Below are 15650 nucleotides of genomic sequence, written 5' to 3' on the forward strand. Positions count from 1 at the left end.
TCGAGCCCCGCGTCAGGCTCTGTGCTGACGGCTCGGAGCCTGGAGCCTGTTTCAGATTCTGTGTCTCCCTCTCTCTGACCCTCCCCGTTCATGCTCTGTCTCTCTCTGTCTCAAAAATAAATAAACATTAAAAGGTGGCTTCCACACTATCAACACCTACCATAAAAGTATTCTGGGCCTTTTTAAAAGATGGAAAGGCAAGTTATTACACAATGTAAAAATAATAGAACTGAGTAAAACCACTAATAGTCTATATAGATTAGTTTTATAAAACAGCATGATACAATAAAATCTTCAGAGACCGTTGTTTTCACAGGCAACTAAAAAGAAAAAATGTGAAGTAAAACAGGAAATACATATGTATTGCAAGATACATGAAGATAATAGATTGATCCAACTCAATAGCTCTTATCCCATTATCTTTTTAAAAGTTATGGTTCCAAGTGTTATTAATTTTTAATCCTCTAAAGGCCAGGTTTATGACTTTTAAGCGACATACTCTAAACAGACTTTTGTAAGAGTTCTTACTGATGCAATACCATATGTTTCCAGATGCCTAAGAACACTGATAAAACAGAAGCTCACTGGCATAAATGCACCGAGGATTATTGAGAACAATAATGGTGCCAGGAAGAGAGAATAATGCACTTAGTTTTCAGGACTGGAGGGAGACATTTACGTAGAGTATTGGTGTTGGTCTAAAACACCTGCTGAGAAACTAAAATGCAATTTCTTCTATGGCTGTGTTTTGGCCAAGTAGGGGAATAAGGAGCATGCAATATACAATAGTTTGCTGCTCATTAAAGTGTGAAAGTAAAGTTTTACATAGTGTTTTGAATGATTAATTTTATTATCATTACAGTTCAAGGGCTGTGAAGGGTAGCACGGAGTCTGGGCAGTTCAGGAATGATGACACTTTGTTGCAAACTTCTGCTCTGATTCAATGAGGAAAGAAAGGAGTTTCTAGGAGTTGGGATGAGAATGAAAGTCAGTGCGTAAGCCTTCCCCAAAGTTGCCTATTACCAGGAACAGAGTCTCTCCTCAAGGAAGGGGATGAAGGAGAGAGCAGGAGAAGTGGAACAGGAGGTGAATGTAGTAAGGTGATAATTACCAACAAATGCTGTAGCAAAAAGCATTAGACAGGGCTAAGGCATAATGTATTTTCGTAAAAGCTCCAACAGGATTCTAAGCCATCTCTATGAAGTCTTTACTAAGTACTGTAAAATATGCTGACTGTAAATGACTCTGATTTATGACCAGAGGATATTGTGACTTTCTGCAGTCAGCATGCTGAATATCGATTAGAACAGTGTGGTAGTACTGATGTGAAAAATGACAGGAAACTCAGATAAATTTGTTTTAAACCTAAGTTACAGCCTCAAAGTCACTGGAGGGAAGGGGTTTTATTTGTTCTTATTAAACACTGGATATAAGCTTACTTTTTAAAGATTTCTCTTTTGGTTTTAAAAGTGTAGGAAATAAGTCCAAAAAACTGGGTGTTCTTGGTCAAGTTCTTATTAATTCTAACAGGCTAGGAGGACAACATCCACAGGCATATAAAGCTCAATTTCCCAAAGAACCCCAAAAACGTAAATGTCTCCCTCCAGTCCTGAAAACTAAGTGCATTATTCTCTCTTCCTGTGTGGGAACAGTTGCCACACTAAGATTACCAATGTTCAACAACAATAATGCAACTAACTGTGTGATTACTAAGAATCTATTTTCTCTAAGGTTCAAACAAAAACATCTATTTTCTCTCTTTTGCACAAATATCTCACTCAATATTAACATCTCAAGTTCTTTTTCACAATGGACTCAGAAATAAGTATCAAAAATGGATTTGAAAAGTATCAGAACAGATAATTAAAAGATACAGAGACATCCCATTTAACTCTGAGTGGAATTTTAAAACCTTTAAAACATTTTATTCCTATAAATCCATTTTAGATAGCAACTAGACCTTACAGAAAAAATTTAAATAAATGTTTACCGGTTGCTTTTTGGCGAACAATATTTCTTGCCTTCTCAACTCCTGGTGCCCCAGATGTGGTGGCACTCCTAGATCGCATTGGTTCAGTCACATCTGGGTGGCTCCGCCAGCTGAGAGAAAAGGATCTCCCCACAGTGGTTCCTTTCTGAGAATCTAGAACACAACCTGATAGAGGATAAGACGAGAAAAATAATCTAAAGGCTGAAGTCATTATCATTCATTGCACAGCCTGTGTTGCTCAGCAAATTTCATAAGTACAACTATATTTATTACAGACTCTCTTGTTGCATAATTAGGTACCATTTCCTTATACTTCAGTACGAAGGTTTGCACATAACAGTAATCCAGAAATTCCTGTTGCCAAAGTATTTTTCAAGCATCTCCAACAGCTTCATAACAATAATATCGTCACAGTACTCATTCCAATATAAAAAAAAAAGTGAATAAAAACTTTCTCAGTAAAAGAACAATGTCAAATGAAGTTATACCACTGCTGTCCGGTCACTCCAAAAACTACTTTTATACACCACAAAATTAGAGATCCTGGCTTTAGAATAATGCTCCCTCCTGGAGATGCTAACCTCTCCACAAATTACCAAGAGAAATTTGTGCCCGTTAACTCTAATCAGAGTCAAGTGAAAATCTATGAATAATACAAAATCCCATTTTAGCAAACCTCCAAAACAATAAAATACTGCAGTTTGTAACCCAACTTCTCTGCTTTCCTCTCATATTGCCCTGGTCAAATATTTCAAATGAGTAGTCAAGGTACCAAAAGAAATACAGGGGCAAAGAGAATGAGACAGAGATTTCTGCACAGGTATGATGTGGCTGGTGGCTGCCACAAACTGTGGTTTGTTTTCACCTCCAGGTTCCTGAGAGTGTATTTTGTTTCCACAAGTCCAGTGCTTAGAAGGCAAGTATTTCCATAGTGAATACTTAAAGCCATTTTTAGAATAAAGCAATATAAGAGAGAAATCAGAAGTATTTGCCATGGGCACTGATTAAATGATTAAATTCGTTCTGTATCATTCCATCAGGAGTGTTTTTTGAAGTGTTTACCTTCCTATAAATAAACACAGCCACTCACAGACTGCAGTGAAGATGTAAGAATCAGTCACGTTAACTGTATGTCTGTATGGTGAGGTAATCACTTAATTGGCTCACAGCTCCCCACATTCATATCCTTTGCTGTCCTCTCCCACACCGACCCTGGGCTTCATCACATGACTTACTTTGGTAGCAAACTGAGCAAGCAGAGATCTGAAATGCACTTGAAAATCTGGGCTTGCCCCATTGCTGCTCCTGGAACCTTAAGTCTTTGAACAAAAAGCCTGAGCTGGCCTGCTGGGCGATGAAAGGTATACGGCCAAGTCCCTCCCACAGCCCCAGCTGACAGCTGGCCAATCCCTAGAGCTGCCTACATGATTATTTCACAGCCTAGCTGACTACAAACACAGGAGTGAATCCAGCAGAACTGCCCAACTGAGTCGAACCCAAACTAGCTACTCATAAAATCAGTATCTAAACAACTGACTGTTATTTTAAGCTGCTATGTTTTGGGGTGATCTGTCACCCAGCAAAAGCTGATACAATCTATAATAAGGCTATTATTGAAGCTGTGGTCTACTACAGCAAGCAACGTACACATCATGAATCTTTGGAGCAAAAATTCCTCTCAGGTCTTAGGACCAGGAAAAGCTATGTATCACCTAAGCTGTGGACTGTTTTCACCTTTTGTAATCTGTGATCCTCTGCTGTAACCCTGTGAAGATCAGAGTCAAATCCAAGCCTGCCACCCCTCCCCAACAAGCGGAGGAGGCTCTCTGGCATGCATTCTGGCATTTATAACTGCTCCTATAATCCCACCCCCTTTAATTTTGCCCCCGTGTCCTTATGTATTTTATCTCTCATATTATAGGTGCTTCTATGAACTGCCTCAAAATCTTTAAATAATAAATTGGTGTACAAGTGAATTAACCCAAGGACTGTGTCACAGCCTTAAAGCAGTAATGACAACAAATTGTTGTCCCCAGTAGAAAACACCGCTGATGTTTTCAACCTTGATCTGACTCTAGGTCTCAAAACAATTTTTACCCAGAAACACAACAAAGCCAAAAGGCCTCCTAGCTGACTCACTCAGAAGTTTTCCACTTTCTGCCTTTCCTAGGCAGGCAGTGGAATAAGTCCTTTTAGTGTGGTGCCTTGAGACGGACTTGCCTAGCTTTGATTTCCGGCTTTCTCACGTATTAGCTACATGACCTTGAATGAGTCCATCACCATGGACTCTCTGTACTTCAGTTTCTCTGTCTGTGACATGGGGATGATAGTATCCACCTCAGAGGTTACCATGAGGGTGAAGACAGATAATGTGTACAAGCACTAGCCATTATATTATTGTTGCTACCACTGCTACTCCCTTTCAGCATCCTTAAGAGGTCAGCGTGCTATGAAACACAATCCAACACCATCATTGAAAAGATACTGCCCACATGGCTGGTTCAGTTTATTGTAAAATTCCATGTGTTAATTGCCTCCATCTACAAATACACACTCCTCCCCAGTCTCCGACATCAGGTGTTACCCTGTAAGAGTAGAAGTACCTTTGCCTCGCTGCTTCTTTTCCTTTTGTTCACTTAATTTGTCCAGAGGTAGGTTTGTCATCTCAACTCCATAAACAGTTCTCGCGAGCACTGCTGTCAAGGAGTCCATGATGTTGGCCCACTCAGTTATGAGCTCCTCCCATTCCGTGAGGGAGGACAGCACACCAAGAAAGTCATCCCAGAGCTCTCGAGAAATGTATACACAGAGGTTTGCTCGGATCCATGCCACCATGAGCGTCTGAAACCAACCAGCCAATTAGAGACTTTAATCGTCCTCATTTGGAAGAAGAATTTTTAACAAAATATTTTAAGTTACTATTACTAAAATGAGCTCTAAAACAATAAAAAGCACTTTATCTTGTTTTTCTTTTAGTTTCTCAGAATTCATTTGATCAACTGAAACCAGGATCTGAGCTCGTGAGAAATTAGTTACCATTAAGAACAAAGCTCCTGGGGCGCCTGGGTGGCTCAGTCGGGTAAGCGTCCGACTTCAGCTCAGGTCACGATCTCGCGGTCAGTGAGTTCGAGCCCCGCGTTGGGCTCTGGGCTGATGGCTCAGAGCCTGGAGCCTGCTTCCGACTCTGTGTCTCCCTCTCTCTCTGACCCTCCCCCGTTCATGTTTTGTCTCTCTCTGTCTCAAAAATAAATAAACGTTAAAAAAAAAAAAAAAAAAAAAAAAGAACAAAGCTCCTGACCGAAAATCCCTCTAGTGCCTGCGGCTGGTCCTGGCCATAATCGGGAAGAAGACAAAGCTCTCAGTACTACAACTATTCTGCTTCTTGGACACCTCTCTCTCACTCTCTACAGTAGCTACTTCTAGCATCCTCTTCACAAAGCATCCTCTATGTAAACCTCCAGCTCCACCAACTCCTCCCTGCTTTCTAGCAGATGAACTCACTGCAGATTTAAGAGAAAATAAAACCCATTAAACAAGCCCCACAAGCCCCATGTGTTTGCCCAGCTTCTCCTCCACCTCCAGGCTTTAAGTGAAGAGAGTCTCCTGCTCCTCTCTGCTTGTTCCCACCTCTGCTCTGAACCGCCTCCTTGCTCTTTGTGTTTCCATGAACGCTGCCTCTCCTTTTTCTCCAATCTATCCTACTAACCCAGCTTCTCCCCATCAGCATTCAAACATTCTCCAAGTCTACCTCATCTTAAAAACGAAAAATAAACAAAAAAGTTCCCTTGACCCCAGATTCCTCCCTCTAGCTAGAACATTTAAAGCCAAACTTCTTGGAAGAATGTCCCACACTCACTGCATGTATACCTCCTCATCTCCCTATTCCACCAACTGCTCTGGCTTTCTCCCTTCCTATGCCACCCCATCTCTGCTGGGGTTCTGGTCTCCATTCTTGTGGCTCTAGTTACCACCTGTAAAATTCTTCTGAGTCTCCATGGTTAGCCCAGACCTCTTTGGTTTCCTGACCTTGTCGATCTGGGTACTAGACAGCTCTACTTGCAGTCACCTGCAGGCATGACAGTAAAAAGAATTCAGCACTTCCACTGAGATTCTTCCAGTTCCTTGACCTGGTGTCTCCTGCTCCTGGCCTTTGCATGTAGCTTTCCTTCCTCTCTTCCTTTCTTTTTTGGCTTTTTATCTCCCACTCATTCTTCAAGTCACAATGTGGACATTACTTCCTCCAAGGTGTCCCTGACTGCCACCCCATCCAGCCTCTAGTAAGTGGCATCCATTCCCACCATTGTCTGCATTCCCCATTAGAGCACTTTCCTTGAGCGTCTACTCACTTCTCCATGTCCCTCCTCTAGCCTATGTCTGCAGCACTACAATTGGTCACATGGGCAACCCCACCAGACAAGTGTGCACATATTCTGGATATCTCCTCACCTTGAAATTGCCTAGTTCCCTCTCTCTGCCCAGATATTCCACACCCTTTAAAATTCACATCAAAATACATCTCCCTTGAAAGAAGTGCCAAGTCCATGTCAGGTGAGCCCCAAAGGCTTTCTTAATCTTACTACAGGGCATCTTTATACCCAAAGTTTGTGTGACTTCCCCAATCCATTGTCAGAGCTTAATGTTCTTGTTAAGGTGCCAACCTGCAAATATTTCTGCCCACCCCGGATGCAGACAGACCCCCGCAGTTGATGGGGGTTGTCCTATGCATGGGATAGGGGTAAGCTGGCTTTTTAATTAAACAGAAATTTTTCTTTAAGATACACATAGGAGGAGATACGTAGGTGGCTCAGTTGGTTAAGTCAGTCCAACTTTGGCTCAGGTCGTGATCTCGTGGTCCGTGGGTTCGAGCCCCGTACCAGGCTCTGTGCTGACAGCTCAGAGACTGGAGCCTGCTTCCGATGCTGTGTCTCCCTCTCTCTCTGCCCCTCCCCTGTTTGTGCTCTGACACTCTGTCTCTCTCTCTCTCTCAAAAATAAACATTAAGAAAAAAATTTAAGGAAATCTCAGGAAAACTCTGAGAACTAGAAAATAGTCTGTAATTATGCAGGCCTGTTTTGACCACTTGAAAAATCATATTTAAAGTGACTCCTTATGCAATGTACTTTTTCTCTATGTTTCAATTCATGTTTACCATACTTTTTAAAGGGGGGAAAATGTGAAAGTTGAGCTAAAATCATTAAATATATTGAGAACAAGGTTTTAAATTTTCATACTTACAATCTGATTCTAAGATGGATGAATTTTTTAAAATTAAGAACAGTGCAAAAGAAAAAATAAATAATTTTATCATTCATTATTACTAATATTTTTTAAGTATTATTTATTATGATTGCAATGCCATCTTCTGTTTATTCAATTTTACACTCCTTTTTTCAAAATGAGTTTGAGGGCATTACCATAAAGTGCATATACACAATAAAATTAATAAATAGTAGCTCAAAAAGATAATCTTAGCAGAGTAAGGGGAAAAAGGAGAAACTGGCAATGTTACCAGCACTCAGTCTCACGTCTGGTTACAGCACTAGCTTCAGATTAAAAGCAGAGTTTTTGTGTGGTAAAAGACACCCTGTATTGGGAATCTTGCATTGGCTTCACTTTATTGACTAATTATAAAACAAGCACAGAACAGTGACTTCCCACAGCTTATAAAATTCATCTTAGCAAATCTCACAAACATGTATACACAGACCTGGTGAATCGTCCCCATCGTTAAGTCTCTGCTGACAACACTTGAACCCAGAGCAAAACAGTAACATACAGTGTATGGGTAAGGGGTGGCACCTGTGTGCACGAAGGCAGGGTGCCCTTTGAATAAGTTACCCTTTTCGAAGAGGAGGAGGGAAAGGCAGAGCCCCAGACTCTGGGTTCTGTCACTAACTTGATTTGTGACCTGGGCTATTTACTTGGCTTTTCTGGAGTCATTTTCTTTCTCATAAAAAGCAAAAAACCGAATAAGAGCATCTCCAAAGTTCTTCCAGTGCTGAAATTCATGTTTTATCAAACTATGTAAAAAAATACATGTGTTCATAAGCCACTCCTTTTCTTACATACATTTCCTGGCCAACCACTTGTTACATTTCTCTACTCACCACACTCGGGGGACTATGTAATTTTAAATACTATACTACTTCTAGTAGAAGGAGCATGGTCCAAGTTTCCTGATATACTTCGAGACCTTCAAGCATAAGGCCCTGTTTAGCACTTATAACAGGTTAAAACATCATTTCTGACAAACACCATTATTTGGTAAATATCTAAATAAAACTTAACTCATTTGAAGGAACTGTGCCAACCCAAGTTATCTACTGATAGAGAAAAAACTATATGTTAGAGGAAAAATTTGAAAAAGATAAAAGGATAATGGCAACTCAAAATTTCCTGTCCCCTTTAATACTTTCCTTATTCAAATTTTTAAAATCAAGCATCTGGCTATTATAGACGTCTACATAAGTGAACAAATAATAATTTGATGGCACATTTAATTTTAGAATGGAATTAAGATGATGCCCACTTCATTGCCTGGTAGAGCTGTCCAGACCTTTCACATTTTTCTCCTCCCTTGGATCCCACAAAGGGCTTGGGAGGTCAACAGATGATCATAAATCCCAGATGAACCTGCTCTGATTCTTAGGACAACCCTGTCCTTTCCTGACTGTGACAGATTAGGGAAGAGACTCAGAAAGGCGAAGTGATTTGCTTAAGGCCACACAGCCAGGAAGTACCAGAGCTCGGTACTCTGTGTCTACCTCCAAAAAGCTCTTCTTCTCTCCACTATTTTATGGCTGCTTCTTAATTTAAACATTCTTCCTGATCCATGGCCAAAATAATAATGATGTCATCAAAATCATTAACAATCATGGACTTAAAACTAATTTTCAAGATCTGACAAGATCCTCCATTAATAAGGGAGATTTTTCTCCCAAATCAAAACTAATCAAACAAACAAAAAGTAGAACTCCACGATAGATTCTTGCTTAATTCAGTGACAAGCTCTTGCTCCAATTCCAACACAACCAATAGATGCAGGGCCAGGCAACTGGTGAGGAATGAGGCCCAAGCACTCACTACCCTAAGCCTGACTTCTGCCCACATCACTTGGCAGCTCCAGTCCTATCAGGGCTGGGAGACCGAGAAGAAGGTGCCGACAGTGAAACTCTCCATGAGAGTTACAGCAAAGTGAGCAGAGTGTTTGTATATCCAGACGGGCAGCAAAGCAAATGGTCTGCACCACGCCTGAGGCAAGGTTGAATACACACAAAAGAATGGGTAGACCACTTCATATATCTAATAACTAAGCAAGGCAATCAGAATAAGAGTGATTATCCTATTCCGAAGGCAAGTGAGGACATGCCAATTATTTCTGCAGCCTCTCATGTATTTCTCATCAAGCCAAAATCATTCAATCCTATTAAACTACTAAAAATTAATATGAACAGTTGGGTTCTCCTGTGTTAACAATAGGAATACATAACTTTATTTAAAGAACTAGTTTCTCTTTGTGCCACCTTCACCGCCATATCCTACCTTTTTCTAGATATGCTCTTTGTATACATCTCCAAATCCACCTTCGAGTCAACTGAGGAGGGAGGTTGACTTCTCCTCCCTGCATCTATCACTTCCAGCTCATGATCCACAATGCTATCTCCTACTAATTCAAAGCAGGCCCATCTATTGTATGAATGCCTTTATTTATATAGAACATCACAGTTTTCCAGTCTTTTCACACTGTTCTCTTTTAGAAATGCTTCATAAATTCTGAGCATCCCATAAATACTAGTGCTTTCTAAAGCAATGTTGCAATAGTCTACCACCCTCAGGACCTTTAAAACTTCCATTTCTTATGCAATTAGTTCATCATCTGCCTCTTTTCTTCCCCTGAGGGTGATGTCAGACTACTCGCATTCTTGACCCTTCTCACCCTGTGAGATGTAAGAAACACCCATCTCCTTGGCTCTCTGCTCCCACCTAAGGCCCTGTTCACCTCATTCAGAACTTCACTTCTGTAGTTCTCCTCTCTCTCCCTCCAAGGCTGTCCTCACTGGATGATGCCCACTGGCAAGCAAACAGACTTCAAAACCACACACCTTAAACCTTGTCCTCCATGTATGCTGCCCACTCAGCTGGCTCTCCTTTTCCTCCTCCCTTCCACCTCTGCAAAGTCCTGACTATACTTGCTACCTCTATTGCCCAGGTCTCATTTTCTCCTCCATCCACTCTAAGTGGGCCTCATTCCCCTAGAACATTTACAACCACCAACATCTTGTCAAAACCAATGGTGAACTGGTCATTCTCCTCTTACTCAATACTTATCTCCAGGCATCCAGATACATACTCTGCTAGTTTCCCCCCCCCAGCTCCATGGCCACCCTTTCTCAGCATCTTCGGCTGCCTCCTCTCCTCCACCAATCATGGAGATGGATGGCTCTTTCCTCTCTAGGACACCTACTCTCTCCATGGTGACCCTACCCAGTCCTGTGACTTTAAACACATAGCCCAACATACCAACAGCTCTCACAGTTTTATGTCTAGCCTGAACCACTCCCTGACCTTATCCCCATTCCCATGCTTCCATTTACCCTTTACTTCCTCAAATCTACCTGGCCCTCGACCAAGGACATCAGCTCTTGTTATCTTCCTAATTTCTACCAACCTCAACAAATCAAAAGAAGTAGATGGCAGACAGGTGGGAAGGCCTAAAAGAAACCTAGTTCTAATTGTAAAAAATAGATTACAACCTTCAAGACAAAGCTAAGAAGGAAAATTTCTAGAAGTTTAGTTTAATGTTACTCTTAAAATTTTCAATGATTAAAATTATTTTGCTGTAAAATATGATTCATTTCTTACATTTGCAGTGTTTTAATGAAGAAGACTTACCCTAAACAGTAACCCTGCCAAGCTCTGGGCAAACAAGTCCTTTATTTGTTTATCCTTTGGCTTCTGCATGACAGCTTCTGTTATCCTGAGTAGTATTTGCAACATCTGTTCCCTGGGCCACCCAAAATAAAAGCTCATATTATTAATCATGTCTCCAAAGCACTTTCATTTATAGGTACAAGAAATTCTCTTAAGAATTCAGCAACATTGGTAATCAGAGTAGAAGTATTAACAATCTGAATGCCAACTTTATAACGAATACCATATTTTATCAAAACAAACCACCTTATGTTACAACAGTTCTAAAAATATGTGTCCTGTGCCCACATTGATTGGCAGGATAAAACAGGTATCATCCTAGCCTGATTTTATCCCCGTCAGACAGGGAGGCAAGACTGTCTCTCCAACTACACCAGTCTGTTAAAGGTGTTCAGTGAATAGCTATGCCCATGTGAACTTATGCAGCACCCTTAAGTTTTCCCATCCATTCTTTTACTTAACCTGTGAGGTCTCCATATCTATCTTTGTGGTAGGAAATAAAATGGACATTCTGGTCCTCATTCTGGGGAGATATGCAGTCAGTATCATACTATGACTAAACTCCAGAGGAACTCACAGGTAGGGGGGTTTGGAAAGGTCACTGTTGTTCACTATGAGGCATGGAGCTTTGTGCCTGGAAGATGCTGAGTCTGCAACACAGGGCATGAAGACACCAAATAACACCGCTAATTAGGGTAACAGCAATAAATTCTTCAGAACAGCCAAAAGGTATTTTTCTTTCTCACAGCTAAGTTACACTCTTCATATTAGCGTGTTTGCTCACTTTTTCTTTTCTTCAATTCTCTACAAACCAAGAACACTGTATCTTTTGTATATAAGGGAGGTCCTTTTGTTCTGAGGGGAATCACCCCTTTTAACTTCTCCTTTGAGGTCTTATACACTAACTGCCTGCTCACCTTTATAACTTTCTCCATGGTCTACATGCTCTTTAGTGATAAAATCAGGAACTGGACAAAGTAATCTAGTCTAGGTCAAATGAACGGATCTCCAAATCATAGTTACTTTATACTTTTCGCATACCCCACATATTGAGACAGTGTTTTCCCTTAACATGACGTTGAATCTCATTAAGCTTCTCATGGTACAATGACCTCTAAGGGTTTCCTGACGTATTTGTAGCTAACCATTTGGTTTTCGTCCCAGAGTTATCCATTGGTATACATTCATAACTCTGCTCTAGTATTTGCCTGTGCTGCATGCTGTCTATGGGTTCTAGATGGAATAAGAAGAGCTGGCAAGCCATGGGAGATCTTGGGCACATGTGTGTGGAGTAGACAGCTTAGAGGAGAATGAGGGAAGAAATGGTACAGAGCTGGGGGCAGCATGACCCTCACCATATTCAGGGTACCCAGGCCCCCGTCACAGGCCCTGGTGTCACCACTGCCTGCTCACATTTATGCGATGCTTAAGACAACAAAAAACAATCCTTTCCACATGAATGGTTACATATCCATCCTATGAACATGAAGAGAACAAGAGACATAATTTTCAAATAAAACCTCAGTCATGGGAACTGCTATCAAAAAAATGCAAATCTGACCAAAGCAATGACTGACAAAGACACAGGGTTAATTTAATTTCTGAACCTATGAAAACCTGGCAAGCCATGAAATTCCCACACAGAGTCTTCTGGAAGAAAATGAGGGTGAAAAAATTGTCTCCAGTTTGGAAAAAACATTTCCTAACAGTTTTGACAGTTTTAAGTTTGGGTTTTTTGTGTTTTGTTTTGTTTTTGTTTTTGTTTTTGTTTTTTATTTTGTGAAACACTGACTTTTGGTCTCTCCTCCTCAAAGGAGAACTCCACGAGTATAAAACTTCTCTGGAAGCATGTGAAATCATGCGTGTGCGCTGTCCCTGCCCTGAAGAATAAATAGGGTTTCCTGTGCTCTTTAGGACTTACTTCGTCCCCATCTTCTCACACATGTGGTACTGTTACCCATTCACACAACGCTGCTCACTGTCACTTCCACTTCTTGGCACTTCCCTGGCTACAACCCTAGTCTAAGCTGCCAGCAGCTATGGCCACAAATTTTGTGCCCCACCGCATTCTCTCCTCCAGAGGAAGTCAGAGAAATCTTCTGGAAACATAAACTGGATTGTGTCCTACCCTTATATACATAGAGGGGTAGCCAGGGTTCCTCCTGTGGTCTGCCAGGCCTCACAACCTGGCTCTGGCTGGCCCCCATCACACCCCCTCCCACTCTCCCTCTCCTTTCTCTGTTCCACCACACTGGCCTACAAGACACCACACTTTCAACCTGCTGTTCCTTCCTTAGGGAGCCCTTCCCTCAGAACTCCCAGTGGCTCATCCCTCCCTTCCCTCAGGGCACTGCTCATTTAGGCCTTCCCAGGCACCTGGTGAAAAACACTCCCCCACCCTCCACTCTGTCCCCTTGGCCAGCTTCACTGTTCTTAGTGCTTAATACCACTGAAATTGCTTCTTTGTTCATTATGTCTCTCAGTCTGAGGACAGAAACCTCACAAGGGCAGGAACACTGTCTGTTCAGTTCGCCCTACGTCCTCACAGCAGAACCTTAGTAGTTATTTACTGGATGAAAGAAGGGAGGAAGGGAATTCAGGCATTGTCTGGCACTAAAATACATAAGGAAATCTGCTAGGGAAACAGGTCACACTTCTTTTTATGTTCTGATTATTTTTTGGTATTTTCATCTATTTCTATAAATTGGGTTTTTTTAAATACTTTAACCTGCAAATTTCTGAATTATTAAAGATCAGAGAAGAATTGCTTAACTTTATCTCAGAATTTCCACCAAAAAAAAAAAATTATCAAGACAATCAAAATACTACTGGTACTAAGATATACTGAACTCATCGTTTTCAAAGAAAAAAAGCCATCAAAAATACTATTGCTGTAACTGTGCTATCGTGGAGCAGATGGTTCTGTTGACAGCATACCAGCATTTCTCATTACTCTCAATGTTACTGACACAGCATTTAACTTTGTTTAAGTCATACTGTTCATCACAGTAGTATTTCCAGCTTTAACAACTGCTTCTTGAGGAAGCAGGAATTTTGAGGAATTTATGCCTTGAAATAATCATTTTGATTCCCATGGTCTCTGTATTAGTGAACCTTCTGCATGATGGGATTTCTCTAGGCCCACCCTTCCCTCACTGAGAAAGAAAAGGACTGGACTCTGGAGCCCTAGAGACCCCTGTCAGCTCAGTCCTGTCTCATTTCTATGCTTTCCACCAACTGCACACAGACCTTTCCAAAGTACCCCTGGCACTGACTCAAGGCCACCCAGAAAAAGCATCAGACAGGCTTGGTCACAGGGCCCCACTGAGGATTTCCATGAGGGAAGTGGGCACCAGTGCTGGTCTGCAGTGGCCTCCGTGGACTGAGCACAGAAGCCAAAAGTCACTGACAGTGACACTGACCACAGCCAGGCTGTTCCTGGGCAGGGCTGGAGGGGAGGAACATGCAAAGGACAGATCGGAGAGACATTTTACAACCAGAACTAAGAGACATGAAGAAAGGGGACTCTGAAACCCCCTCCTAAGCTGGGGTGATACATTCACTGTGGGACAAGGGCCTGGGAAAAACCTAAGGCACTGTTTTTAAAACAGGCAATGTTTTTAGGGACATTATAAACACACAGACACCAAATAAAAACAAAGGATGAAAATGAAAACACTTCATATAAGCACATTTTCATGACGCCACTGTATTTCTGACTGCATTATTTATTCACTCATTCTGACAAGCTGTCATTTAAAATAATTGTTTTTTCCAAAGTGAGTTTAAAACTTCAAATTTGAAGCAATAAAAATAAGTTAACAACATTTCAGAGCAATTAACAACCTTTCCTAGGCTTACAAAAAATGTTTTTATAAAACACCAGTTATATTGTTTCTCCACAAAACAGTCTAATGACAGTTTAAAATGGAAAAATCTACTATTAAGTAATATGACTACTTTTAATTCAGGAATATTTTTAAAACCAATAATAGAAATAAATAAACTATCAAAGTACTGGATACTTACCTTCTTCATAATTCACAGAAACTGTAACCAAAGACTATCATCTTATTGTCAACTTTGTAAAGCCATTTAATAAATGGAGGTCTTAACATTTTAATTATTATTTTGAAAAACAAAAACATCTGTTTTACAATATTAATTTGAAATAAACTTACCATGTCTTTTTATTCATTGTAAGCTCCATTATCATACGCCTAAAAATAATCAAAACAGCTTTACAGGCATCGACTTGTTCTTTCAAGAGCATGGGAACCTCAGCACATGGTTCCAGCAAAAAGACATTTGCAGCATTTGTCAAAAATACCTTGAAATCAACAAATTTTACATTAGAAAGTGTAATTAAACATATGAATCTGAACAAATTTCTCTTAAAGATAATGATATTAATTTTCCTCTACCAATGAGTCACCTTTGAGTTATTTCAATTAAGGCAAGTGGTACCAACACATACTCAAGATTTTTTAAAATGCTTCTCTTAGAATCACTTAAACAACTGAGACCCCTGAAAGACCTTTCCTTAGAAAAAAATTATTAATGCATATTAACATTGCAACTTTAGAAAACATATGAATCGGAAAAGGTTTTGAAGGCTTCTTTTTGACATTCCTTCATGGGAAAAGGGGGAAAAGACAAGGTAGGCTCACTACCTCTGGGTGAGACATTTGGAGGTGGGGGAGGGGGAGAGGAAGACGAGCAGTGATTG

General features: G+C 40.7%; 1 protein-coding gene across 5 annotated transcripts in view; it reads right to left on the bottom strand.

Annotated features, from left to right (window-relative positions):
- Nucleotides 1-15650, bottom strand: part of RALGAPA2 (Ral GTPase activating protein catalytic subunit alpha 2) — a 324029-nt gene that overhangs the window by 203163 nt on the left and 105216 nt on the right. For all 5 annotated transcript variants that reach the window (XM_049650097.1, XM_049650096.1, XM_049650095.1 and 2 more), the window contains exons 13-16: nucleotides 15103-15251; nucleotides 10883-10994; nucleotides 4594-4831; nucleotides 1991-2155 (exon numbers count right to left, since the gene is read on the bottom strand). In XM_049650097.1, the coding sequence (XP_049506054.1) occupies nucleotides 1991-2155; nucleotides 4594-4831; nucleotides 10883-10994; nucleotides 15103-15251 (664 nt within the window). The remainder of the gene's footprint in view (nucleotides 1-1990; nucleotides 2156-4593; nucleotides 4832-10882; nucleotides 10995-15102; nucleotides 15252-15650) is intronic.

Source organism: Panthera uncia (genome assembly GCF_023721935.1).
Source record: "Panthera uncia isolate 11264 chromosome A3 unlocalized genomic scaffold, Puncia_PCG_1.0 HiC_scaffold_11, whole genome shotgun sequence".
NCBI classification, from domain to species: Eukaryota; Metazoa; Chordata; class Mammalia; order Carnivora; family Felidae; genus Panthera; species Panthera uncia.